The sequence below is a fragment of the Hypanus sabinus genome, chromosome 10, assembly GCF_030144855.1.
Source record: "Hypanus sabinus isolate sHypSab1 chromosome 10, sHypSab1.hap1, whole genome shotgun sequence".
Lineage (NCBI taxonomy): Eukaryota > Metazoa > Chordata > Chondrichthyes > Myliobatiformes > Dasyatidae > Hypanus > Hypanus sabinus.
In genome coordinates this window covers 49,005,407-49,032,092 of record NC_082715.1, presented here as the reverse complement: position 1 = coordinate 49,032,092, position 26,686 = coordinate 49,005,407, and the positions used below count along the sequence as shown (strand labels likewise).

The 26,686-nt window shown below is 39.1% G+C and overlaps 1 protein-coding gene and 1 long non-coding RNA gene across 12 annotated transcripts in view; one reads left to right on the top strand and one right to left on the bottom strand.

The window, feature by feature from the left end:
• LOC132400639 (kelch-like protein 29) overlaps nt 1–26,686 on the bottom strand; it is a 436,778-nt gene that overhangs the window by 65,537 nt on the left and 344,555 nt on the right. For all 11 annotated transcript variants that reach the window (XM_059981820.1, XM_059981810.1, XM_059981815.1 and 8 more), the window contains 4 exons: nt 25,850–26,046; nt 21,333–21,592; nt 10,206–10,404; nt 2,571–2,753 (listed from right to left, as the gene is read on the bottom strand). In XM_059981820.1, the coding sequence (XP_059837803.1) occupies nt 2,571–2,753; nt 10,206–10,404; nt 21,333–21,592; nt 25,850–26,046 (839 nt within the window). The remainder of the gene's footprint in view (nt 1–2,570; nt 2,754–10,205; nt 10,405–21,332; nt 21,593–25,849; nt 26,047–26,686) is intronic.
• LOC132400646 (uncharacterized) lies at nt 1,873–12,038 on the top strand. Its single transcript, XR_009514326.1, has 3 exons — nt 1,873–2,525; nt 7,131–7,209; nt 11,532–12,038. It is a non-coding gene; the product is annotated as an uncharacterized LOC132400646 (long non-coding RNA).

The window sequence follows — 26,686 nt, the reverse complement described above, 5'->3', positions numbered from 1 at the left end:
GATCTTAAGTGTTAAACTTTATCATTAACCCTGAAACAGTAATACCTAATCCATTCTGAGAAAACTAGATATTTTTAGAAATAGAAATGATAATAGCTATAATAGAAATGATAGCTTGGCTGTTTGGAAGTGGGCAACTTTGACAAACATGCTTCCGTTCATTGTACGCCTGTGAAAAAACACACCAATCAAGAGAGGCTGAAAGGCTTTCATTCCTCATGTACTTGTGGTCATACACAGTGGACAGGGAAAGGGTAACAGGAAATTCCTTCACTGATGGGATTTCATGGACATTGAATTTTATTTAACAATGCATCAGCAACCTAATGCTGAGCTAAGGCTAGAGAAGGGTAGTCAGTCAGCTCTGCCAAATTCTCTTCTCATATATCTTTTATCTTCAATTTCTAAATAGTATTTCTGTGTAAACTCAGAGAGGAAGCTGTACAGGATGGTATGAATTTATCCAAAGGACTTCACATCGAATAATTACCTTTTGGAGTTTTTTTGCTTCTATTACAGAGACACCTTCTTCGGCCCAATTGTGTACACAGGCACAATTCCAAAGAATCAGGCCTTTTGTAGTTGTTATTTTACATAAAGTTATGGATGCAGAAATTAGTCATCAGGATAAAATGTGTGACAAAATAATATAGGTGTTGAATTCTGCTTCCTAAATAAACTTATACTTAAGCTAATGTACATACACTAAATTTCTCATTTGTTGCATGTGATCAAAGATAAATTTAAACTTACTGCTATTTAAAATGCATCATGTTTTAATTTCTATAAATGTAAGACTTGCCAGTTTACAATCAGATAGCTTTGTTTGAATGTGGAGTACTCATATATCTTATAGAGTCAAAACCATATGTCCATTCTAGCTATTACATATTGATCTACACAAACCCATTTACCAACACTTGGTCCACAGCATATGTAGTATGGCAAACTCATTTCAACAATCGGAAGGAGGAAACTGAAGTGGGAGGAAAGCATTTGTCACCATTAGCAAATTTAAATCAAGATGTGACCTTTGTAGACCTCAATTCAATCAGCTAAATTTAAATCAGGGAGTGATGTGGTGTTCAGATTTAATAGGCCTGTTGAGATTCTTAAGGACTATTTCATGTTACTTGACAGCGAGATGCATGAGAATAGGCTACAGCATTTCCTTCAAGATGCCATGCCTACTTTTTGCCAAGAGTGGCTTCTGTTGATAAGCTCCTTGTAAAATCTTACAAATACAGGTGTCTATTTGATACATTACACTGTTTGTCTGAAAGAGTTGAGAAGTGGCCAAACACCTTAAATCTTCCATAGAATAAAAAAACTGAGCAGGGATAAAGGAGCATGCATGAACCGTTCAGCCCTTTGGCTACAATTCAATTTTATCAGTGCTGATCATCTACTTCAGTAAGCTATTCTCTCTAATCCAGTGATCCTTTAGCATTTAGAAATAAATCTACTTCCTTCTTGAATATATTAAATGGTGGCTTCCACTGCCTTCTCTGAAAGAGAATTTGAAGTTCATCACTTTTTGGGTGCCGAAATTTCTCTTGATCACTTTCTAAATGGCATAAATTGCATCTTGAGGTTGTGACCCCTCATTTTAGACCCTTCAGCATTATTGAAATCTTCGATGGGTCTAGCATATCTAGTCCTGTTAGAATTTTATACTCCTCTTTTGGATCCCTTTCTGTCTTCTATACTGCAATGAATGCACAAACCAACCTAATCTCTCTTCATACATCAGTGTGCCTATCAGAAATTAGTATCATTACCTTTTATTACACTCCCTCCAATGACAAGAACATCCTTCCTCAAATCAAAGCTCAACTCCGATGAAGTTTTATCACGGTCTTCAAAAGCTACAAGGCACCCTCTTTATTGTATCCCAAAGTTCAGCACAATTCCACTGTAGTCCACCGAGCAATGCTGATGGCAGTGATCGAAGCTCAATTCCCACTGCTGTCTGCAAGGCATTTGTACAGCTCCCCATGACTGTGTTGGTTTCCTCCCATATTCCAAGAACCCACGGTGAGGGTTAGTAAGCTGAGGGCATCCTATCTTGGTGCTGAGAGCATTGTAACACTTGCAGACTGCCCAGCACAACCTTGGACTGTGTTGCTTGTTGATGCATTTCATTATATGTTTTGATGCACATGAAATATGTAACTAATATAACTAATCTTTAATCTTTTAACATTGGTATTATGGAGACCTTTTACATGGTTTGGCTTCTCCAAGAATCTTTTGAATTATTAAACCTATTTTGCGAAAAACCCCATATGAATTCCTGGCAAGGCCCATTACCTATCAGCTTTTATTTCAAGGATACACTTGAAGGTATGTAATATGAAGAATGTATATTTATTATGTTTTAGGCAGATTTACATGCTGTTATTCTGACAGAGTTTTGACAAAAGGTCATTAATTTGAAACATTCTCTCTGCAGATGCTGTCTGACCTTCTGAAATTTGCCAAGGTTTAAACTTCATTGATTAAATGATGACAAAAATATTCAGGTAAAAGATGGGTGAAATGTAAAGAAAAAGTATGACCAGATTTACCTGATAAATAGATGTTGTCTCCTGCACTCACAACACTGAAGAACTCTCTATCATAGAACGGTAGACTGGCTAATGGGTACCACTTGTTGGTCTGTGGGTTAAAGCAGTTGACAGCTGTGAGATCTCGTTGGCTCATTCCAATCATCTGACGACCACCGACCAGGACAATTACTTCAGCCACACCTTATAGGTGACAGAGAAAAATACAGATTCAATACAAAGTATTACTACCTGATAGGCACTTAACTTAATTACTTTTTTCATAATTACTTTATTCATTGAGGAAAAATAAACCGTTTGGCAATGTTTCCTGAATACCATAGGTCATTACTTAATGCTTCGAGTGCACAGGATTCGAAACTCCATGTAAGTTTAATAGAAGCAAATTAAATAGATGATAATCTATTTAAATGGATTATCACTTGCCTAAATATACTGCACAAGAAGTATTTGTACTTAAGTATCACCCTTTCCTGATCCTTAGACTTTAAGTTAAATATTTACACTCATTGTTTTGTAACTGTTTCCTTACCACATAGGTGACTGCTTTTTGTACGTTGATTCTATGCTGTATTATCACAACCGTTTTACACCATCACTAAATTCCCAAGTAAATTGTTCTCTCTGCATTTCCATCAACTCCCAGCCAACCTCCTTCCCCAATTCTACAACCCACTGACACACAAGAAGCAATGTACAGTGGAAAATTAACTCAATGGCCTCAATCTCAGATCCCTGCAGTAACTGTATTTTGTAAACGTGTCTCTGAGGCAAATTTACACCTTTCATTTCATTGGCCATTTGTTCTATTTGTTACTCTTCAACCTGTAACATCTTAACTTTTGTTTTGTATATTGATTTGCAATCCTCAATGGAGCTATAGATTCTCCCCGTTTTTTTCATTACTCCTTGACCAGACATTAACAGCCACTTGTATAAGTTCCCATAATATGCCCATTTGTCTGATATCAAACTCGTAAATCATTCTAATTGCACTCTGTCACAGGATGAGAACACTGGGGGACAGAGGTAAAACTCAAAGATGTGTTCAAAGTCAGCCTGAAAACGTACAACACCCCCAACAACTCTCGATACTCTCTGCCTGGTCTGTGACTGCTCAGTGTAGAGGAGGACCAATCAGCACATTATTGAGATCCAGGGAGCAGACCTTGAGAGGCCTTGCATCTGCCTACACCATCAGCTACCTCTTATCCCTAGTGACCCCATCAGTCACTGAACTGGATCCTGAAGGACTGCCTAGATAGAAATATTTCCACTAGAAACTTCAGGTATCTCTTTCAAGGTCTTTGCTTTATACACAGATTTAGTAGAAACTTCTAACAGGCCACTGAACCAGTGGGAGGGACTTTACTATCACTTCCCACATCACACTTACTTAGCCTGAGAACCCTTTACCTCAAGGACTATCAACCCAATTGCAGCAATTCTATTGATGATACCAGTATAACATGGGAGTCAAAACTAGAATATCCTTGCTGGTTAAATAGCACAGGTCCACAATCCCTTATCCGAAATACTGAAATCCAAAAAGCTCTGAAAACCGAAGTTTCTTTCGTGGAGTGTGGAGCACTCCAAGGCTTGTTTGGTGCGCCAACAGCTGATGTCACTCAGGTGTGACGTGACAGCACTAGCAGAGGCCGCCAGACGTCAGTTGTGGCTCAGGGCTCGTACTGGTTACATGTGCATTTGCTGTTAGCTGATATTTTGTGTTCACTGTTGACTTTGTGTCTAATTTACTGTGAAAATGTCAAAAAGAGCTGCAGATACCCCTATGGGTAACAATGAGAAAGAGAAGGAAGCATCTATCATTATCAATAACTCAGAAAGTGGAGTTATTGCATAAGTTTGATCATGGTTTGTCTGTGCGTTGTCTTACTGAGGACTATGGTGTCAGAACTACCACTGTATATGATTTAAAGGAACAGAAAGACAAGTTACTTAAGTTTTATAGTGGCAGTGATGACCATAAACTAAAGAAAAATATGAAAACACTGCATAGGGCAAAAAAATGAAGATCTTGACCGTGTGTTGCTTGAGTCAATTAGACAACAAAGAAATGAATGTATGCCACTGAATGGCATGTTGATCATGAAACAAGCTAGAATATACCATGAAGAACTGAACATTGAAGGTGAGTGTCAATATTCAGAGGGTTGGCTGCAGAAATTTAAGAAGCGTCATGGTGTAAAATATCTGAAAATTTGTGGTGAACAAGCTTCTGCTGATCATGAAGCAGCTGAAAATTACATTCATGAATTTGCCAAGATAATATCTGATGAAAACCTTAGCCCTGAACAAATTTACAATGCTGATGAAACAGCTCTGTACTGGCGCTATGTTCCTAGAAGAACATTAACAATGGCTGATGAGAGCTGCTGAGGACAGGTTAACTGTTCTCGGGTGTGCCAATGAAGCAGGCACACGCAAGGTGACGTTGGCAGTGATTGGAAAAAGCTAACATCCGAGATGTCTGAAAGGTGTAAATAAGATAGAGGAAGCTGATATTGAAGAAATGCACCTGTTGTGCATCCTTGGGTGATGGGGAAATTGCTGAAATGGTGCTAAATAGAGATAAGCATGAAGATAGTAGTAGTGATGATGATGACATAGTGAACGCAGCTGAAAAATTCCCAAAGACGATATGGTGAAAATGTGTGATCAGTTCATTGCTGGCCTTGAACAATGTGCACTTATCAGTGATCAAGAGATTATGGCAGTTTACTCAGTTAAAGTGATTGCTTCGACATAAACCTATGTTAATGAGACAGATGACACTTGAAGAAGTCTTTAAAATCGCCGTCTGTTGTAGTGCTGCTTCATAACTTGAGAATCCTGTTCCTGGCCCATCAGGTACCTGTAGAGTATCTAGCTTAGTTTGAACCTGTATATGTCCTGGAGTATTTACGTTCTACATTTATTCCAGTAAGTCATTTACCATGTGTTTGATTGGTTCGTTTGAAGCTGTATATTTTCATGTTTTATTGAATGTTTTTGTTGGAAAAAAAATGTACTAGTGTATTTATGGTCTATAATTGTTCCACTATTTCATTTATCAATTTATTACTCAATAAATAAACTGTAATAGTATTTGTAAACCTGAACCTGTAAGTTCTCTCTCCAGCTCTCGTTGTTTGAGCATGTACAGACTTTTTCTTGTCATTATTCCCTAAACAATATAGTATAACAACTATTTACGTAGCATTTACATTGTATTAAGTATTATAAGTGTTATGATCCCAGCCCCCTCCTTTGTGAGAATCGCAAGAGCACCCGTCGGGGGGGTGGGGGGGGGGGGAGTCTGTAGACCCAGTAGGAGGGAGAGAGAGAGAAACGTGCCAAATTGCACGTCCCACCCGGGATGCAGAATAAGACGACAGCGACTATTGTCTCATGGAGACCACGTGAAAAGCCCTCGGGCAAGGTGGGCTGGTTGAAAGAGAGATTGCATCATCCCAACCTGATTGACACCTGCGACCCCGTGAGGAAGTATAAAGGAGAGTCCTCAGACGCACCAAGAAGACACGAGAGAGTGGTCCTGCAGCAGCGGGAAGCCATTCTGAAGGAAGCCACGTGCGTTAGATTCCGGGATTGGAATTTGTGGCTGGAATCACAGAAAACCGCTTTTAACTAACATCGGTGAGAGGAAACCAACGCTCCCCTGATTTCACGGAAGCTTCATCAAGACCCGGCAAGTTCTTTCTCTTCTCCCCCAATCTCTCTCTCTCGGTCGCCCCACGTGAAACCCAGCGATTTTCAAAGGGCTGAGGCCTGCAGACTTTCTGAGTGACTTCGAAATTTCCAATGGATAATCTATTAACCCCTAGACAACAGCAGAGCTCACTTCTTAATGATGATTATTACTATACCCGCGCTTTAGATTGAGTGTTGACGATGTCCACTATCTGAATGTATGTATTAACCATACATTTGTGTCCCTTTATAAATGAAAACGTTTGAAAATAGTGACATCAGACTTCAACGGACCTCTCTATCTTTGCTGGTAAGTTATCCAGTTACGGGATTCGTAACATAAGTAATCTAGAGATGATTTAAAGTATACAAGAGGATGTGCGTAGGTCCAGAGCTCCCCCGGGTCCTAAGTCCACCCACAGTGAGCCAGGTTAATTATCAATATAATTAATCAATTTTCTGAAATCCGAAAAATTCTGAATTCCGAAATGCAACTGGCCCCAAGGATTTCAGATAAGGGATTGTGGACCTGTATTTTTAATTGACTATAAGCAAAATCTTTAAAATTGACTGCCTTTTCAATCTCTTTTTCCAATAAAACACTGACTCTGCAGCATTCAGAGAGCACTTAAAGGCCTGATTTTGTTAATTTAACTTCAAGAACATTAATATATCATCTCAGCTGAGGTGAGACAATGGGCCAGATACAGACTGTTTTATTACATTATACACAAATAGAGCTGAAGAACTGTTATAGTATTAAATGAAAGATCTCAGAATACCTTGAGGTAATTTGATTGTCAGAGTTTATACCTTATTTAAATTGCTTTTTTGATGATTTTATTTCAGCAGTTATGAAGTTTATTATCAAGAAAAGAACAAAGAAAGAAACATGTGGTGTCCTACCAATGTCTGAATGGTTTACCAGGTAACTGGTTGAAAATTTTACTCCACATGTACAACTGGTTGACAGTAGTATACACCAACTAGATATACCCATCCCTATGATACAAAAATATGAAAATGAAATCAGCTACTGTTGTAATATCTGGCCACTGTCTAAACAACACCTACTGTAAGTGGATGATGGATGAAGGGGGAGTGTTTGCTGAGTGACAGGCATTCTTGTTTCCCCATAGTGGAAGTGCCTGCACTACCTCCAGTGTTCAGCATATATCATTGCCACTTGCTTGATTTAGACTCCAGAGTTGTGCCATCCCAAACCACTACAGGGAGAAGGTGGTTTCAGGAATGGAGGGGAAGAGCTGCAACCCACTCATCCTGCAACCACTACAAATAGAAGCTCATATTTGGTGCAACTCTATAACTGGATAATATAGCAGCTTCAGGTCTACAAAGGAAGCAAGTTTCAGAAAAATGTTTGTGCCACTCGAAGGCACATTTAGACTTTCTGCTGCACAAATACAGCTGTAAGAATTCACTGCTTTCTTAGGTATTTATAGAATTGTTTTCCACAGAGGCACAATGATCCAGAAATTAGACTCAGAAGCAAATCATGTTTACTTTTGGAGACCCTGTGCTGCTGGTTGCTGAGCAACAACTCTAATATCCTGGCAGCCTTCTCTTTAGGGCTAGGATTGCACTGAGATCTACACCAGCACAGAGGGCTTTGGATATGTGCCAGTTTCACATTGAGAGCTTGGGGAAGAGGAACTCTGCTTGTGTTGCCTGAAGATCTCATCGTTCCCCCAGCAGATTGTTAACCTTCTTCACCTTGTGGTGAGAGACATGGGAGACATTGCTGCTTCAGCTCAGGTTAAAATCCCATCAGGATTACTCACCATTAAAGGGCCAAGATTTGTATGCACTCTTAACACATGTACTGACTTTATGTGCTACTTATAGCTACAGTAAATATCAGAGAAGTTATGAAAAGACTGAGTGTTTAATGGATAAGTTAATTGGCATATTTTATCTGCTTGGCAGTAGTCATTAGTAACTACTTTATTAGGTAACTGCTGTATGTTCATGGTCTTCTGCTGCTGTAGCCCATGCACTTCAATATTTGATGTGTTGTATATTCAGTGATGCTCTTCTGAATGCCACTGTTGTAGCGTGTGGTTATTGGAGTTACTGTCGCCTTCCCGTCAGCTTGAACCAGTCTAGCCATTCTCCTCTGACCTCCCTTATTAACAAGGTTTTTCCGCCCACAGAACTGCTGCTCCCTGTATGTTTTTTTCTTTGTTTATCACACAATTCTCAGTAAATTCTAGACCGTCATGCACGAAAATCCCAGGATAACAGTAGTTTATGACACACTCAAACCATCACATTTGGCACCAACAATCATTCCAGAGTCAAAGTCACTTAGATCACATTCCTTCCCAGTTCTGATGTTTGGTTTGAACAGCAACTGAACCTCTTGACCACGCCAGCACGCTTTTATGCATTGAGTTGCTATCAAATGAACGGCTGATTAGATATTTGTATTAACAAGGTCTATAGGAATACCTAACAAAATGACCTCTGAATGTGTGTATTTTAATTTGGTATGCAAAGGTCCCACTTCCTTCCAACCCCACAGTATTCATTCTATGGGAGAACATATTTAAAGCAAAATCCTTTTGCCAAGACCCAATACTTAGTGCAAAAGAAAAATACATTATGCACTTAACTTGATCCAAAATACTTGATGCATAAATATAAGTAACTCCTCGCATACGCTGTGATTATTTATCTGCAATTATTCTGGGACATGGGATCATTTTTCTTTGATTGCATTTAGAACAGGTAGGCTTGCTGGAACAAATATAATTTTCTTTGTATTGATACTCTTACTACCACTGGCAAATGCTGATCTCCAGGATTCTGACAATGATACATACTATCAAGGTATTTCGATGATGGATCTTGATGTTTTCTACACAGAGTCCTTTCAATACTCCTTCAACCTTTGTTAAATCCATGCGTTGGACACAACAGTACTGATCAATGCTAATCTGTAGGAGGTACCTTTGCCTTTACATGAGTTGTGTGTTAGTGGGAGATTTACAGTTGCATACTAGTTTAAATATGACTACACATTGTTAAGTCATAATTTCTCTAAATAACAGTCAGTACTTCACTAAGAATGGGATCAGATTGAAAACAGGAATAATTGGGTCCACCTGTAAATGTTACAGATTTCTGCAATATTGTATTCCAAGTTCATTTTGTTCCAAATATTATCCTCTACATCTTGGACGATCTAACTTGGTCCCAGCATATCAATGCAGCTATAAAGAAGGCAAGACAGTGGTTATATTTCAGTAGGGGCTTAAGGACATTTGGCTTGTCACTTGAAAATTTCTACAGATGTACCACGGGGAGCACTCTTACTTGCTGCATCACTGCCTGGTGTGGTGGTGGAGGGCGGGGGTGGAATTACTGCACAGGATCGAAGTAAACCGCAGAGAGTTGTAAAATTAGTTAGCTCCATCTGTACCCACCTCTGTAGTATCTGAGATATCTTCAAGGAGCAGTGCCTCAAAAATGCAGTGTCCATTATTAATGACCCCACCACCCAGTACATACCCTCTTCTCACTGTTACCATTAGGAAAGACGTAGAGAAACCTGAAGGCACACACTCAACGATTCAGGAACAGCTTCTTCCCCTCTGCCATCCAATTTCTAAACGGACATTTAACTCCTGAACACTACCTCACTGCTTTTTTTTTTCCTGTTCTTGCACTACTTATTGAATTTAACAATTTAATTGACATACAGTCTACTGTATATACTCACAGTAATTCAGTTTTATCCATACTTATCATGTACTGTATTGTACTGCTGCCATAATGTTAACAAATTTCACAATATATGCCAGTGATATTAAACCTGATTCTGAGATGCATTGACCACCATTTAGAATATTACCACAATTGATTTACAATGTAAAGAACGATGCTGATACCCTCACCTACCTGCAGATAGCCTTGGCCGTGTTCGAGGTGTCTGCATTTCCTGTCGTGCATGTGGTAACATGTGATAGCGTTTCGCTTCATTTACCAAGTCTCGGCAAGCCTCTGAGGACTTTATCAACTCCTCATTGTCAACAACGTTCAGCAGATAGCTTGGATGAATAAAGGGCAGACGGACCACAGCCAACAGCTCTGACACATGCTGAAAAGCAAGTACTCCCTGTTATCACTGCATCTGTCATTGAGGAGAGTAATAACAAAACATGCATGCAATCTTTTGCTCAAGAGAAACCAAACACCTGGGACATAGGTAGACAGTGAGGATATGTTGCTTTGAAAATATCATGCAACTTCTATTTTATTTGTGTGGCAGCTCAAAGTTAATCTCAATGAGACAAATACAATAGCTCAAAGAAGTAAAGAATTACAAATAAACAACAGATCCAATTTAGAATGGGCATTAAATCTGAAGTATAGAGAATGCCAGGTAATCCCGGGATTTGAACAAATACAAAGAGGATGTTGTAATCAGGTTGCATTCTCCGATATTGTACTTAATTCCTCTCTTAAATCAAAAAGAATTCAAACTTGAAAAATATATTCTGAGCAACGTGTTTAGGCACTCAATGCTAAACTTAGCCGGACCATATAGAATGCCCTGTTCTTATTTGTCAAAAGTGCACATGTCAGGACTTTCTAGAATGCAAAAATACTTAACAGATTCTTATCTCAATCCAAAACTCTATTCTCTGTCTAGCCCTCTTCCCTGCGTCAGTCCAAAAAAGAATATTGATGCAGATCAGGACTTCTATGTCACCATAACGAAGATAACCAATCAGCTGCTACTTCCATCCTAACCCAAGCCCACTGGCCATCTCTCTAAGGTTTGCCATGCCTTTCCTCAGAATTTCCATCACTGTCTAGTTACTGTCCAGTTTACTGCCTTTCTCCCTCATGCAACCGATATCATTCAATTCATGAGTCCTTCAACCAGCCCTCTGAATTCCATTTCCCATCAAAAGGATGGCTGCTCAATTTCCTGTGTTAACAGTTTGTTATCTTCAAGTTCATAAATTTTATCCTTTGATTTATCTGTCATGGAAAATCTTCAATTTCCATTTCCACTCCAAAGTCCTTTAACATTCCCCCATTTAAATACGTGGAAACCTACCCATGAATTCTAAGTTTGAGTGTGCCCAGTCTGCTCCTGTTACAGTATTCAAAAGTCTATCACCAAATACTCAACGATACAATAATGGCGACTCCTTTGTTTGCATCTTTGGAAATAGCTCTATTTCTATCTTTAATATCTCTATTTCTCCCTTTCAGGGTTCTTTTGAAGAGCCTGACCTGGAGTTACACACTGACTTTGGTTCTTTGTGGAAATGGGACCCACTCTCAGTGTCTCACAACTGGCTGCTATCTGATATGCCAAGGACACAGCCTAGAAGAGTAGCAAGCTTTCAGGGTTCTGGGATTTCGTGGCTCTGGAGGCAGGTGGACTCAAGCTCAGTGCTGCCACAGAAAACCGGTGTGTCGTGGGAGACGGAAGATCAAAAACAGTGAGCTGGCTGCTGGCTGTGCCCAGAGACCCGAGTTCTGTGGGTACAGAGATGGGAAGAAGCGATGCAAGACTTCTAACACCATAAATCAGCGAGTTGTTTTGCTATGAATCCCCTCTCACTGTGAAACAGGGACACCGCTTTTTCCCTTATTAGGGAAATAGAGAGCCTGTGGTATGTTGAATTACTGGGTGAATGTATAGCCTTTGGGGAACTGCAAGTCTGTGTCTTTATTGATGCTTTGCTGCATGCTTGAGTGCTCGGTGGGGGTGCGCCAATGCTTTTTTTGCTGGTGGGAGGTGGGTTGTTGCTTTGCTGCTGCTTGTGCATGGGAGGGGGCAGCTGGGGGGGCTTTAGGGTTCTAACATTTAACTGTCATTCATTCTTTGGGGTACTCCTCTGTTTTCGTGGATGTTGGTGAAGAAAAACAATTTCAGGGTGTATATTGTATACAGTTCTCTGACATTAAATATACGTGTTGAAACCTATTGAAGTGGTTGTTTATGAAATGAAAATTCTGCCCTGCATCTTGGTCTATTTACAGCCTTTAAAGCAATTGACCACCTCCCTCTTCTAATGCTTTCCTACCATTGCCCAACTAACCCTCTTCCTTTTCTCTGTAACCTCAACTGCTCCCCAAGGAGCAATGTTTTGACATCCTCCTCTTGTGCTGCTCTTTGCCATCATCCACAAACCACAGGGTCATTCTCCACACCCTTTGATAACACTCAACTCCACCACATCACTTACTTTCTCTCTAAACAACTATACTCGCCAAACAATATGACTGGATGTTAGTATTAGATATGAAAACAATCTTCAGTTAAATGCTGAAGGGAGGGAAACAACTGTTCTCTCTTCCTGTCATAAATTTTAATTCTTACCCAATTCTATCTCTCTGGCAACTATCTGAAAATACACTAAGCCGTATTTACCATTAATTTTACAATTATCATTGATTTAATTTTGGTACAACATTTCCATTTAAGTTTCGTACCACAACACTTTCTATTCTAATTCTTTCCTGGTCAGAAAGTAACTGTTTCTCTTCATTCCCCCATTCATTGATTGGAAATCTCATTGAAACCTATCGAATTTGGAAGGACTAGATAAGGTGGATGTGGAGATTGTTTCTTCTGTTGGGGGCATCCAGAACTAGAGGGCACAGCTTCAAAATCCAGGGGTGATCATTTAGAATGGAAGTAAGAAGGAATTTTTTTCAGTCAAAGAGTGGTGAATCTCTGATATGCTGGGCCACAGACTGCAGTAGATCCCAAGTCCCTGTTACATCCAACGTGAAAGTTGATGGATTCCTGATTGGTCAGGCCATCAAGAAATATGGCGAGAGGGCAGGTGTATGGGGGTGAATGGGATCTGGGATCGGCCATGATGAAATGGCAGAGCAGACTTGATGGGCTGAATGGCCTAATTCTGCTCCCATGTCTTATGATGTCATGGGAGTGTCCAGAACAAGGGGACATAACATTTGTGTTTGGCCACACAAGCATAATGTCAAGAAGCAGTCCTTAATAGTTAACGAAAATCTAACTCTAAAGTACTCTTCACAAGAGCACTGTTGAATTTTGGTCCTATGGAAAATTTAAAAAATAGGCTTTTAAAGACAGGTGGTTGGAGGAAAGATGCAGATCAGCCAGAGCTAATTGAATGATTAGATCAGTGCTTTCGACTCAGATTCCCATTACTCAGGAAGAAGTGCTTCTTGACATTATTCTAATGCGACAAAACATAAATTTTATTTACAGGCATCAGAACCTGAATGGCGTGCTCCTATTTATCTGTTCCTGAGTCCTCACCTAACACTATTGCAAGAACACCATTACTACAAAACCTTTAGCAGTTTATGGCCAATTCAGAATGCATATAAAATAGCTTTTCCCACATCATCCACAGAGTAAGAAAATGATTTTAAAAGAGACACAATACCAGGAGTATTTTCACTGCAAAAGTGAAGGTTAATTAATGTCACGAAATCAGTAAAAATTCCAGCAGCGGAAACAGAATGATTTAAGACATTGGAGCAGAGTTAGGCCATCTGCCCAGTCGAATCTGCTCCACCATTCAATCATGGCTGATCTTTTTTACCGTCCTCAGCCCCACTCCCCAGTCTTTTCCCCGTAACCTTTGATGCTGTGTCCAATCAAGAACCTGTCAAACTCTGCCTTAAATACACTCAACAACCTGGCCTCCACAGCTGCCTGTGGTAATAAATTCCACAAATTCAATACCATGTGACTAAAGAAATTTCTCTGCATCTCTGTTTTAAATAGATGCCCCTTTATCCTGAGGCTGTGCCCTCATGTCCTAGGCTCCTCCACCACGGGAAACATCCTTCTCACCTCTACCCTGTCTAGGCCTTTCAACATTAAAAAGGTTTCAATGAAATCCCCATCATCCTTCCACTGAGTACAGACCCAGAAATATCAAATGTTCTTTGTATGATAACCCTTTCATTCCTGAAATCATCCTCTGAACCCTCTCCAATGCCAGCACAGCATAAGAAGCTAAGAAATACAGCATAAAAAGAAATGGTCCCAACATCGACTCCTGAAGAACACCACTAGTCACTGGCAGCCAACCAGAAAAGGATCATTTTATTCTCATTCGCTGCTTCCTACCAATCAGCGAATGCTCTAACCATGACAGTAACTTTCCTGTAATACCATGGGCTCTTAACTTTGTAAGCAGCCTCATGTGTGGCACCTTGTCAAAGGCCTTCTGAAAGTCCAAATATACCACATCCACTACATTCCCTTTATCTATACTATGTGTAATCTCCTCAAAGAATTCCAACAGGTTTGTGAGACAATATTAAGGAAACTGTGCTGACTTTGTCCTATCTTGTCCTAAGTACTCCAGAACTTCATTCTTAACAATTGACTCCAACATCTGATGTCAGACAAACTGGTCTATAATTTCCTTTCTGCTGCATTCCTCACTTTTAAAAAAAAGTGGAATGATATTTGCAATTTTCCAGTCTTTTGGCACCATGCCAGCGTCCAATGATTTTTGAAAGATCATTACTAATGCCTTCATAATCTCTAGCACTACCTCTTTCAAACCCTAGGGTGCAGTTCATCTTTTAGGTCTTTTGAGCATCTTCTCCCTTGTAATAGCACCTGCACCCACTTTTCTTCCTTCACACACTACAACATTCGGCACACTGCTAGTGTCTAACACAGTGAAGATTGATGCAAAATACTTAGTTTATCTGTCATCTCCTTGGCTCCCGTTATTATTTCTCCTGCCGCATTTTCTAGCAGTCCTATATCCACTCTCAACTCTCTTTTATTTTTAACATACATGAAAAAACTTTTACTATCCACTTTGATATTGTTTACTAGCTTGCCTTCATATTTTATTTTTTGCCTCCGAATGATTCTTTTAGTTGCTCTCTGTAGGGTTTTAAATGCTTTCCAATCCTGTCTTCCCACTAATTTTTGCTTTGTTGTAAGCCTCTCTTTTGCTTTTACATCAGCTTTGTCAGCCACTGTTGTAATATTTTGCCATTTGAGTTGTTCTTTGTTTTTGGACTACATCTATCCTGCACCTTCCTCATTTTTCCCTGAAACTCACGCCATTGCTACCCCGCTACCATCCCTGCCAGCATCTCATTGGGCAACTCCTCTCTCATACCACTGTAATTTCCCTTACTCCACTGAAATACTGCTACATCAGACTTTACTTTCCCCCTATCAAATTTCAAGTTGAACTCAATCATATTATGATCACTGCCTCCTAAGGGTTCTTTTACCTTAGGCTCCCTATCGCCTTTGGTTCATTAAATACCACCCAATCCAGTATAGCTCATACCCTAGTAGGCTCAATGACAAACTGCTTTAAAAAGCCATCTCACAGGCATTCAGTCTCTTGAGATCCATTTCCAGTGTTGACTTGACACTGTTGAATCATACTGTTCTCTAACCATTTTTAACACAATTATCCACACTTACAGAAATGAGCTCTTTTACCTAGCTATGTACAGTTTTAGGTACAGCACATTATTGTGATAAGATAGCTAAAATAAATTCCACTTAATTATTCATTAATGACACTCAGCTGTATGCTTGAATCTCAAATTAAAAAAAGTCTACATTGAGACCATTATAGCTCTATAATGTGAACCGGGATATTTATGCCTGTACTTTGAAAGTAATTTGAGATTGTTCAAGTCTGAAAGAGCAGAATTACATTGAAAGTTTTAAAAATAATGTACGAAGTGCAACACTGCAATGAACTACTCATTTAAACATTATAGCTAACGAAAAGAACAGTTTATAACTTGATAAGAACATTGACTCATATTCAAGCAACACACACAAAATGCTGGAGGAACTCGGCAGGACGGGCAGGACCTATGAAAAAGAGTACAGTCGATACTCTGGGCCGAGACCCTGCATCAGGATCCATATTATTGGACCCACATTGATTCACATTATTGAGTTACTTGTTGCTGTTTGACTCAGAATTTGATCTTTAGCCAAATTCTGTGTATGCATTTCAATATGCACTCGATCAGTAACCACAAAGCCAACACACATTAGCTATGATTTACTACCTCAATTTCACTAACCTGCACTGCATTCAAGTGCACTAGGAAGAGTCTGATAAATAAGCAAGCAATAAGGAAATCTGAGGAATTATACTTCGACCAATTTTTTGCTTATAGAAACATAGAAAATAGGTGCAGGAGTAGGCCATTCGGCCCTTCCAGCCTGCACCGCCATTCAGTATGATCATGGCTGATCATATAGAACCCTATACCAGGTATAGAACCCTATACCTGCCTTCCCTCCATACCCCCGATCCCTTTAGCCACAAGGGCTATATCTAACTCCCTCTTAAATATAGCCAATGAACTGTGAGGAACTTATCATGGCACAGAGGAGGATTAAGAACTAACTTAGTCTTCAGGTCAAGTCTGGCTAGCAGAAAATAACCAGAATGGTGGTATGTGTATGATCAGAGAAGCAGAAGGAATAAAACAAGATTGGTAAGGAAGAACAGGAATAGAGGAACAAAGGGATTATATGTGAAAATGAGCACTTTAGGAAATGGAAAAGCATGAATGAGTCCAAAGGATGAAACGGGAAGCTGTGTTCCTGAGCTTGGAAATAGGGGTGAGAGTGGGACTACAATGAATAGAGATAGCAACAGAGTTTTGGTTGTTTAAGAAAATTGCTTCTGCAAAGGAAAGTGCATTTTGTGAGCCATTTAATTTACATCAAAAAGCTAAAGTAAACAGGTGCAGTGACCTGAGTATGAAAACTCATTCATCATTTAGTGGGCAAGTTATAGGCTTTTGTGATAGATAAATGAGACGAAGAGTCAAATGATCTAAACTTGAAACATCATATTAGTCCTTCAAGCACCAAAGACTATTACAAATGCATCTGAACATCAGTTGGTTTGGTGATGGAAAAAAAAACCTTCTGTCTATTGACTAGCAAGAGGACCCAGCAGCTGTAATGGGCCAGATCTTTCTCCAAAAGCTCTCTGTGCCCTGGATTTGTTCTACTTGGGATACCTGCAGGCCAACTTATCTTTTCTAGCTGTATAACTCCCAGCAACCTGCAACTTCATTCTCAAAAGCCCTTTCCACTGTTACTTTGATCAGATCACTTACAAACAATTGAAGAAAATTTAACCAAAATAAAAAAATAAATTGACAATTTTTAAATATCAATCTTTTCTTTTAAGGAAATTTCCTTCATTTATCTTTATAATGAAGATTGGCAATCTTCAAATGAACAGCAGTACATGAGATGCGCCAGCTTTTAGCAGCATAAAGCTAAAGGGCCACCTACATATTGTATCCAATCTCTTCGCTTTGTAAGTTAGAGAACATCTCAGGGTTCAGCATCATGTCCAGGGATGTAGAGATTTCGGATTGTTCAGAATCTGATCTAGAATATGTTCTGTACCTACATTCTGTAGTGTCCAGGCATGGAAATCAAGAAAGTGCTAATATGTGTACTGCAGCTTTCGGTCTAACATACATACAATATTTAAGGAGTAGCTGAATTAATTATATATCAATCAAAAATATGCAATAATCTCTGAACTGTATTTATCTTGTTAAACTCATGCCATGCATCTTAAATGTGCTGTTTCTAACTTATTATTTGGTTCAATGGCTGCATTTAATACGAAATGACCATCTACATTTAATGAAACTGGTGTTTTTCAAATTTTTCTCTGTTCAATAAAAAGTAATGAGAAACTGCTTAACAAGTTTTGCAAATTTTTTTATTACAATATCAATTACTTATACAGGCAGTCCCTGGGTTACGTATGAGTTCCGTTCCTGAGTCCGTCTTTAAGTCGGATTCTTACGCAAGTTAGAACAAGTCCATCCCGTATTATTTAGCGTCAGTTAGTCAAACGTTTGTCTTAGTATATAGTATATATTTTACCTTTCTATGCATATAAAACACTTAAGAAACGTATGTATTCCAATAATAAAACCACTGCGTTGCTTAATAATAACGGTTGCTTTCATTGGGGAAGGGCCTTTCACGTGCTCCATTATTCTCACTTTATCCGTTATCCTTTAGAATTGCTCCAATCGTTGACCGACTGTAGCCTAACACTTTTCCAATGACCGATGGCGTTTCACCTCTTTCCAAATGCTTTAGTATTTCCACTTTATTTTCAATCGCAATCGCTTCCCATCAATGGAACAGAAACACTGTGGGCGGCGGGTCCCGAGCTCCGCCAGCTCCAGAGGTCCGTTGGGTCCTAAGGACCACCACACTGAAACAGGTTAAATGGGACAAGTGAGGGCTGTGCTGGGTTTGGGTACTTGATCCTCCACAATATTCCACATGGGAATTTAAATTGGAGGTGGCAGTGTTTTTTTTTACGAGGTTGAGCTTTGAGCTCGACATCAATCCAACACGGATGGTACGGGAGTCACTGGATCGACATCAACCCAGCACGGGAGAAGTCTGTCACTGGATCGAACTTGAGCCCGGTACTGATCTCAGTGCGCCACCAGCCGACCAGAACCGGGGGGGGGGCTGGGTCAGGGTGAATCTTACTAAGGAAAATTTAAGCCAAATACAAAGTTAAACACTCAGCACTGTCAATGGCAACGACTTCAAATGGCAGATGGTGCCGCGATCCGGTTTAAAATGGCGGATGGCATCGCGTTCTGACTTAAAATGGTGGACGGCATTCTCCTTCCTCGGTTCATAAGTACGAGTTGTCTGTAAGATGGATGTTCGTAACTCGGGGACTATCTGTACTGCAAAATATGAAACTATACATCAATGGAAAGAATCCTGGTGGTGTATAGCTTATGTTAGAGAACTTGTATAAACGCAGATTTAGCATAGACATACTTCTCTTGGTATAATGCCTGGAGAAGCTGTAAGATAACTTAGCATGGACTAGAAGGGCCGAGATGGCCTGTTTCCGTGCTGTAATTGTTATATGGTTATAAACTCATTTGGATCTGGTAATACTGTATGCAATTCCAGAAACCGAAGACTGAGCACTGGGCATGATTGTTCAAAAATATCTTGGATAAACAAAAGTGCCTGAAGACCAATTGATAGTCCAGATCAAAGTCTGATGGTCAATTAGAGGTCTGGATCAAAGCCCAAAGGTCAATTGGAGGTTCAGATTGAAGCCTGAAGGTTGATTAGAAACTAATTGAGGAGCAATAGCCAGAGCTCGAGTCTGTGAGACTCTGCAAGTCTGGTGGGGAAGTCAGGCCTAGTGTCTGCGAATCCACAAGTCCACTGGAGGCTGGAGGCCTGGGATTAGAGGACTGTATATATGTAAAGTGGGCAGGTGGGAAGAGGGAGGAATGGGACTCGTTTCACTGATGGTATTTGGCATGCCATGTTTTGTTGTGTCCTGTGTTGTTCTGCTGAGCATTGTGGGCATGCTATGTTGGTGCCAGAACATGTGGCGACACTTGTGGGCTGCCCCCAGCACATACCAACATACCCGTGCTGGTTATTCATGCAAACGATGCACTTCATTGTATGTTTCAATACATAAGCGATAAATTAATCTGAATCTGAATCTGAATCTGAGCTGTACATATTATGGAAAAATGACAAAGGTAAGTAAACATGGCATTGTCGGTAAATTAGTTATACCCGTCAATTTGTAAAAAGAAATGTATGGGATGTGGGAGTCTTAGCAAGCTAAGAGTCAATGCTCATCCTATTGTCTTCTTTCAGGTGCTGAGTTCCTTTCTTGAATTGCAACTATCCACTTGATAGAGGATCTACCACATTGCTGTTCGGTAGATTGCTTCAAGCTTTTGACTGCCGTCAATGGAAGATAAATGGGAATTTTCACTAGATCACTTTCATCATGTTGTGGAGGAAAACATCTTTGCTGTTACTACCTTCCTGGACATAGAAGCTGAATCATTACGAGTGATTTACAAAAAGAAGAGTGGAAGAAAAAAGTCTGTACACTTCCTTCAAACTATTATCGATTTGACTAGTTTAACAATATATTTTAAGATGTAGCTGTGATTCTGAATAATTTAATTCCAAAATTTGCATATTTAAAGTTGAACTTATTAGCAGATGAATATGTCAGGGAATGGTGGACAACAAGACCAATCCACCACTCAGGTATGTCAACACCTCTGGAAAACATCTCACAGAGCCCAGATACCAAACACGTGATCATAATTACCTCAGCATTTAAACATTCACAACTCGGAGCATGAGCAGCCATCTGACCCCTTGTGTCTTCTTTGCCATTCAGTCTGATCACGGCTGGTCATTTTACTTAATACAATATTCCCATCCTCTCTCCATACTCCTTGATTTCTTGTGTGTCTGGAAACTTGTCCTGTCCTTACATTTATTAGCGTCTTGTATTCTATAGCTTTCTGTTATAGCAAATTTCATAGGATCAGCTTTCACAGAATGGAGAGGCTTCTCCTCACAGTATTAAGCCTATTGCTTTGTAACCTGAGACTATAATCCCTCTTTCTAGACATCTCATCTGGGGAAACATTTTCCTTACCTCCTGTCTGTCTAATGTGGTCAAAAGTTTGTAAAATTCAACCACATCCTCTCTCATTCTTCTAAGCTCTAATGAATATAAGCTAACTTGACCTAATATGCCCTCTAATGTCAGTCTAGCCATCAAGAGGCTGATCGGCTTATTAGCATCACAGTGCAACCTGTAATCTGTGATAGGTGAATTGATATGTACAATATTAGCATTCAAAAAGTGTTCGTAGCTGCCTTGCAATAGTTCCTCGAAAATCTGGGTGGGAAGCATTTTCATGAGGGTGAGATTCTTTGTGTCTGGAATGATTGCTGGGCTCAGATGGGCAAGCTGCACTATTGAACATAAAGCACAGTCACCCAAGTACCAGTTACACTACACTCCAGCCTCAGATCTTCAGAAATCAAGGGGAGATACCTCTGAGGCTGGATATTGGAAAGCCAATTGATGGAAAGTACAACAAAGGAGAAGTTTCCTATTAGATTTCTAGATGTTTTTCAAATAAGTAATGCTGTAGAATATAAAAATATAGATCACTTTCATAGTTGAAGAAGCATACCTGTGTTCGGTTCAATGGGTCCTTCTTAATCCATTTAATCACCGCCTCATACACAAGCTCTTCAGCCTTTGTGTTCAGGCCGTCATTAGAAAGAAAAGCAATAAGGTCTTCTTTTGAGATGTTCAGAACTTCATCTTGAGCTGTTACTTCTGGAAAATTTTGCAGGGCATAGGCTTTTGCCATACTGTGCAGTTCATTACACTGCATGGCTTTAGCCATGGCAAGGATTCCTAGGCAGTTGGTAGCTGTTAGTTGTTTCTCTGAAAGAATAAGCACAAGCCAAGAGCTGTGAGAACCTACTGTTAACGAAAGAGCACAATTCTCATCACTGACCATGAACACTTAGCCCATACTCATTCTACAGACTTCATTTCCAAGGTTGTTGGGACAAGGTGCTGATGATGTTTCAGACGTTGTGGAAGTTTTGATAAAGACATGCACACATACAGAGTTATACACCATGTCCCACTCATCGTGAATGCATTATGTTACGGGTTGAGTGTGCTACTTATTTTCAAGTACAGCTTTGCAGGGAATAATTACCAAAACATATTCAAAATAGGAATCCTCTCATTACCTGATCCTTCCATCAAATTTGTTTCAAAGTCTTCTGCACAAAATTCAAGTAATAATAATTTGAGGGATACAATGAAGAGAAATATTCTAGCAAATAAGATCTTCGAAGGAGGGATTATGATTGTGCAACAAAATACCATGCCATTAGGTGGTGATGCAATATTGTTAGAATAACTTACATTAGAATAACCTGGAAGTTATTCTTATTATTAACCACTTCAGCAGAATATGGTTGGCGATCTTTACCCATGTGACTGAATGTTAACATTACCTTGAAAATCAAATGACTACCATTAAGTATGCTTTGGATAGGATTATTTTGCTAAATGAATTATCAGCTAAAGAATTACATATTTGAAATTGGAAATAAAAATTGTTTTTGCATATACTGGACCCACTCATGAAGCCTCATGAATACCCTCAGCATGTCTTTCATTTACCCTTGGTCATTACTGTTTAAGTATTACTGATCACCACATACACAGTATCACTAAAAATAACAATTTAATCACTATTCAGCTTTTTCCCCCTAAGTGAAAGCAAGTGAATATTATTAGGAAACAGAGTTAGTCAGGCACAGCAGATGAAATGAAAAAGCACTATTAAAACTCAGTGCCCACAAGCTTTGAAGGACTTTTATATTCTGTGCTGAGTTTGTTATTTCTCATCCTGTGGAAAAATACAGACTTTCACTCGGAAGGATTCCAGCCTAGCATGCTTGAAATCGAAACAACCTTTCATGGGTAACATAAGTAGCTCATTTGTGCTGTAATTTTGTAGTGGTTTCAGCAGCAGTCCTTGAATCACACACTGCTTGGGATTGTAGTCCATTCTGAAACATTAATAGGAAGCATCAAGAATGGCCTTTAAATGCTCTTTTGTGGCAGGAGACTGGCAGAGGGTCAAGGAAGTTTATAAAGGTAACACTCAAATTGACGCCAAATTGAAGTGGGCCTATATTAAAATGTGATGAAAGATCATCACCTAATATGTTAATTGTGATAGTCTCTTCATGGGTTCTGCTGATCTGTTGAACATCTGATATTTTGTTTTTATGTTACTTATAAGTAGTCATTTAACCATTGCAAAATGTCAATAAAGTTAATTTAGTGCTTAAAATTACATTTTCAGGTTCCTTTTCAACATTATGGATCAAGTGTAGAAAGGGATTAGATAAGGGGTGTTTCTTGGCAACACAAAAATAACAGTAACGCACATCAAGAAACAGTTACACTATGGATAAATGCACATTAGTCCCACCCACTGTGGACGGTCCATTGTAGGGAGATGAGGACTTCTAGCTCACTAGAAATATGTCTGTAATTGACAGTACAGCAGTAGTATCTGCTCAATTGTTTCAGAAAGTGTGTGATGTTAGCTGTACTTAACAAAATACATATATAGCAGATACCCAAACTCCATTTAAATCAGGTAGTATTCCTATTTTAGAGCTTTACTTTATATTGAGCAAACAATAACCAACAACGTGCAGACAGATTTAGTAAACTGTTAGTTTTCTGCAAAACGAATTGCACCTTGGAATAATTCAATTAATGTAGAACAAATGAGATCATTGATTTAACAAGGCACACAAGGTTTCTTTTACTGAGAACTGTCTGTAAACAAACTTTTCCGTAAGTCAGAAATGTGTGTTTTCTATAGCTACCCATGTTATATTATTCTGAATACATTTGCTTTCATTTAATTGAATATTATCCAAGTTCATTCTAACAGTTCCTGTAACTAAATTAATGAAACCTATATTGTATCTGCAGAGGTTGCTGGTTCCTTGAGACAAGTTGGGACCAGTACATTCGGGCCAATTAAGCAGCTGTCCCAGTTGGCCGAAGTTTCCTGGAAATAGTTTAAAAGGTATAAAAATGGACAAACTAAAGAACAGATTATGTATTTAAAAATACAGAACAAATTAGAACATTACCAATAGTAACTACAGTACTATAAAACTGTATTAGTTCCTAATAATTATCGAGAGAGGAATTCATCCATTGTATGCTACCGAGTTCTTTTGATTGACTGCAAGTGAACAAAATGGATTATCCATTACAGCTTGTGCAGATAATGGATAATCCTCATTTTCATTGTAACATTCAAAATAATTGCCGATACCTTCAAATTCTTAATAGTTCCCAACTTGTTGAGGTAATGAAATTATTTCATTTTCACTCCTGGCCATCTCTGCCATCTCCAGTTTTGAATACTTAAAACCACAGTGAACAAAACTGTTCTGAATTGTCTTACTGCATATTTCTCGCCAACTATCAGTGTCGAACTGCACTGCCTGTACTGCTTTTTCAATTGGCATCTGCTGGCCCAAATGGATAACATGACACAAGCCCAGGCAGCCTGACATTATTTTAAAACTTTTTGGACGAAGCACAGTGCAGTATTTAATGGCCTCACAAATGCATGCAACTGACGCTAGTTAGAAACTGTTCAGCACCAGTGTCCTGTTCCAATTAAGTAGCATAGTATCCCAAATAAACGAGCCTATTTTATCGATTAGTTTTTGTTTTATAAGAACTGTCCCAAATAAGTCCCGATTAACTGATGGCCCAATTAACCAGAATCCACTGCATTTGTTTGTGAATACCAGAAAATATTTTGTTAGCATCTTGAAAAATTCTTTAAAAATTTATGGCTTATGCAAAAGGCATTGTTCTCTTTAAACTGCGTAGGTACACAGTAATTGCAATGCTCCGGCGCACATAACCTTTGTTGTTGCACAGATGGAATTTTGAAACTATGCTAATACAATTTTGATTCTATGTTAATATAATTGTGAAATACTGTCATTAATTATGTGTTAATGAATACAACACGTAAATTTTCTAAGAAATCATTTCTAGAATTGATGATGATTAAGCCAGTACCACAACCTTCACTTGGAAACATTTATATTGTTAGTGTTTCAAGTTACAACAATTAATACAGAAGGGAAGTTGGTAGCTCGTTGTTAATAAATGGCTGGCTTGCTGAATGCCCACGTCATCTAGTCTAAAAGTTTGAACTTTAATATTGTGCCTGTCAGAAGTAGAAAGTTTGGATGCTCTAAAGAGGATTAAGAAGTACCTTTCATCTGGATGCAAGATTAATCTAGAGTATTTACAGACAATGGATTTGTAATAAAGACAGATCAGGAAAAATTTACAAAGTGTGAAAGATTTTCTTTGTTGTACTATATTTCATTATACCCTTCAATTAATAAATAAAATCAAAAGTATGTGGATTTTTCAATCTTCATTGTAAACATTCTTTGTATGCATATTACAAAAAATCATTTAAAATGCTCCACAGTTTTCAGACCATGTAAAAATTTCCTGTTCAGGGCAATGGTTGGTTTGTGCAGATATATAAAAGAAATAAAGGAAACATGAGTAAACCTGGAGAGAAAAAGCTGGAGTCCCTAAAGCAGACCTACATTGAGTTCAATGCTGACTGGCAACTCCTACGATGCTGCTGGTACCAAACTGAATCAGTCTCTGTCATTCCTTTGGGTTCATCAGATGTGTGGAGTGGGGGAGCGTGCTAATTGGGCAACAGCTTGCTCTCCATATCATACTGCCCAGGCTTGTGTATCTGGGCAGCCAGGAAGCAATATCCATGGTCAACTCTGACTGACGGAGGCCCTCAATAGGACCTTGATCAGTTTATGCATGAAAGGTCACAGGGAGAAGGCAGAAGAATGGGGCTGAGAGGAAAATGGATCAGCCTTGATGAAACAGCAGAGCAGACCTGATGGGCTGAATGGCCTACTTCTGCTCCTATCTCCTTTTATTAATCTGTAAGTGAGAAACGTGACCAGGATCCAAAACTACCTTGGTTCCGCTGTTACAAACCAGGCAAATTATTGAGTTTCTAGGACAATGCTCACTGCATGAAAAATAAATAAATGCATATAATAGTATTAATAATTCACTTACCTAAAAATGAAACACAAACTTTGCAGAAGGTTCGGAACTGAAATTTACTGGCAGCTTCCAGCAGGGTTTTAGCATTTCCGGAATTGATGATAAGTGAACCAGTATAAACAAATTCCAGTAGCATTTCCAGGATATCTGCATTTATGTTCGAAATAGTCAACTCCAGCTTCTGTCCATTCTTGTTATCCTTTGAAGCCCTGGCAACAACAGGCAATACATTAGAAATTAGAGCCAATTACAATGACTTCCACGGTTCAATGAAAGGTGGCTTCACTCCACATACTGTGCACTAAAATGCTCTAATAATTTAAAACAAAGTGAGCTGAAAGAGAAAGAGTAAGCAACACCCAGAACAAGAAAAAAAATAACCCACATCATCATGCAAAATGTATTTGAAAATGGAACAACAGCTTAAGGATAAGAGACAAAATAATTGTTCATAAACAGAAAGCGAAGCCCTAATGACATAAATTTGTAAATAGAGGAAAGTAGGTAGAGACAAAATGGTTAAAGCAGAAAGGTGGGGAAAAGGACTAGTTCTGCCACAGGAAGCCAGCAGCCATCCTATTGGAGTTCCATGACTGTGGCCTAGGCTGTCTGTTCCCCTGAATAAAGCAAAACACCGAGGTCTCAAATAGTCCTGTATCTTAAATTTACATTAGTTCCATTGTTAAAGGAAGACAGAAATTGACATCAAACTCATTTCAAAAGCATCTGCAAATAAAAAAGGTTTAATCCTGTTTTTAAAAGAAGGAACATTTGCTTCACTTAAAGAAAAAAAGGATGTGGTCACGTGCCATCTCCAGAAGTGGTTCAGCAGCTCCTAACTGCAGCTAT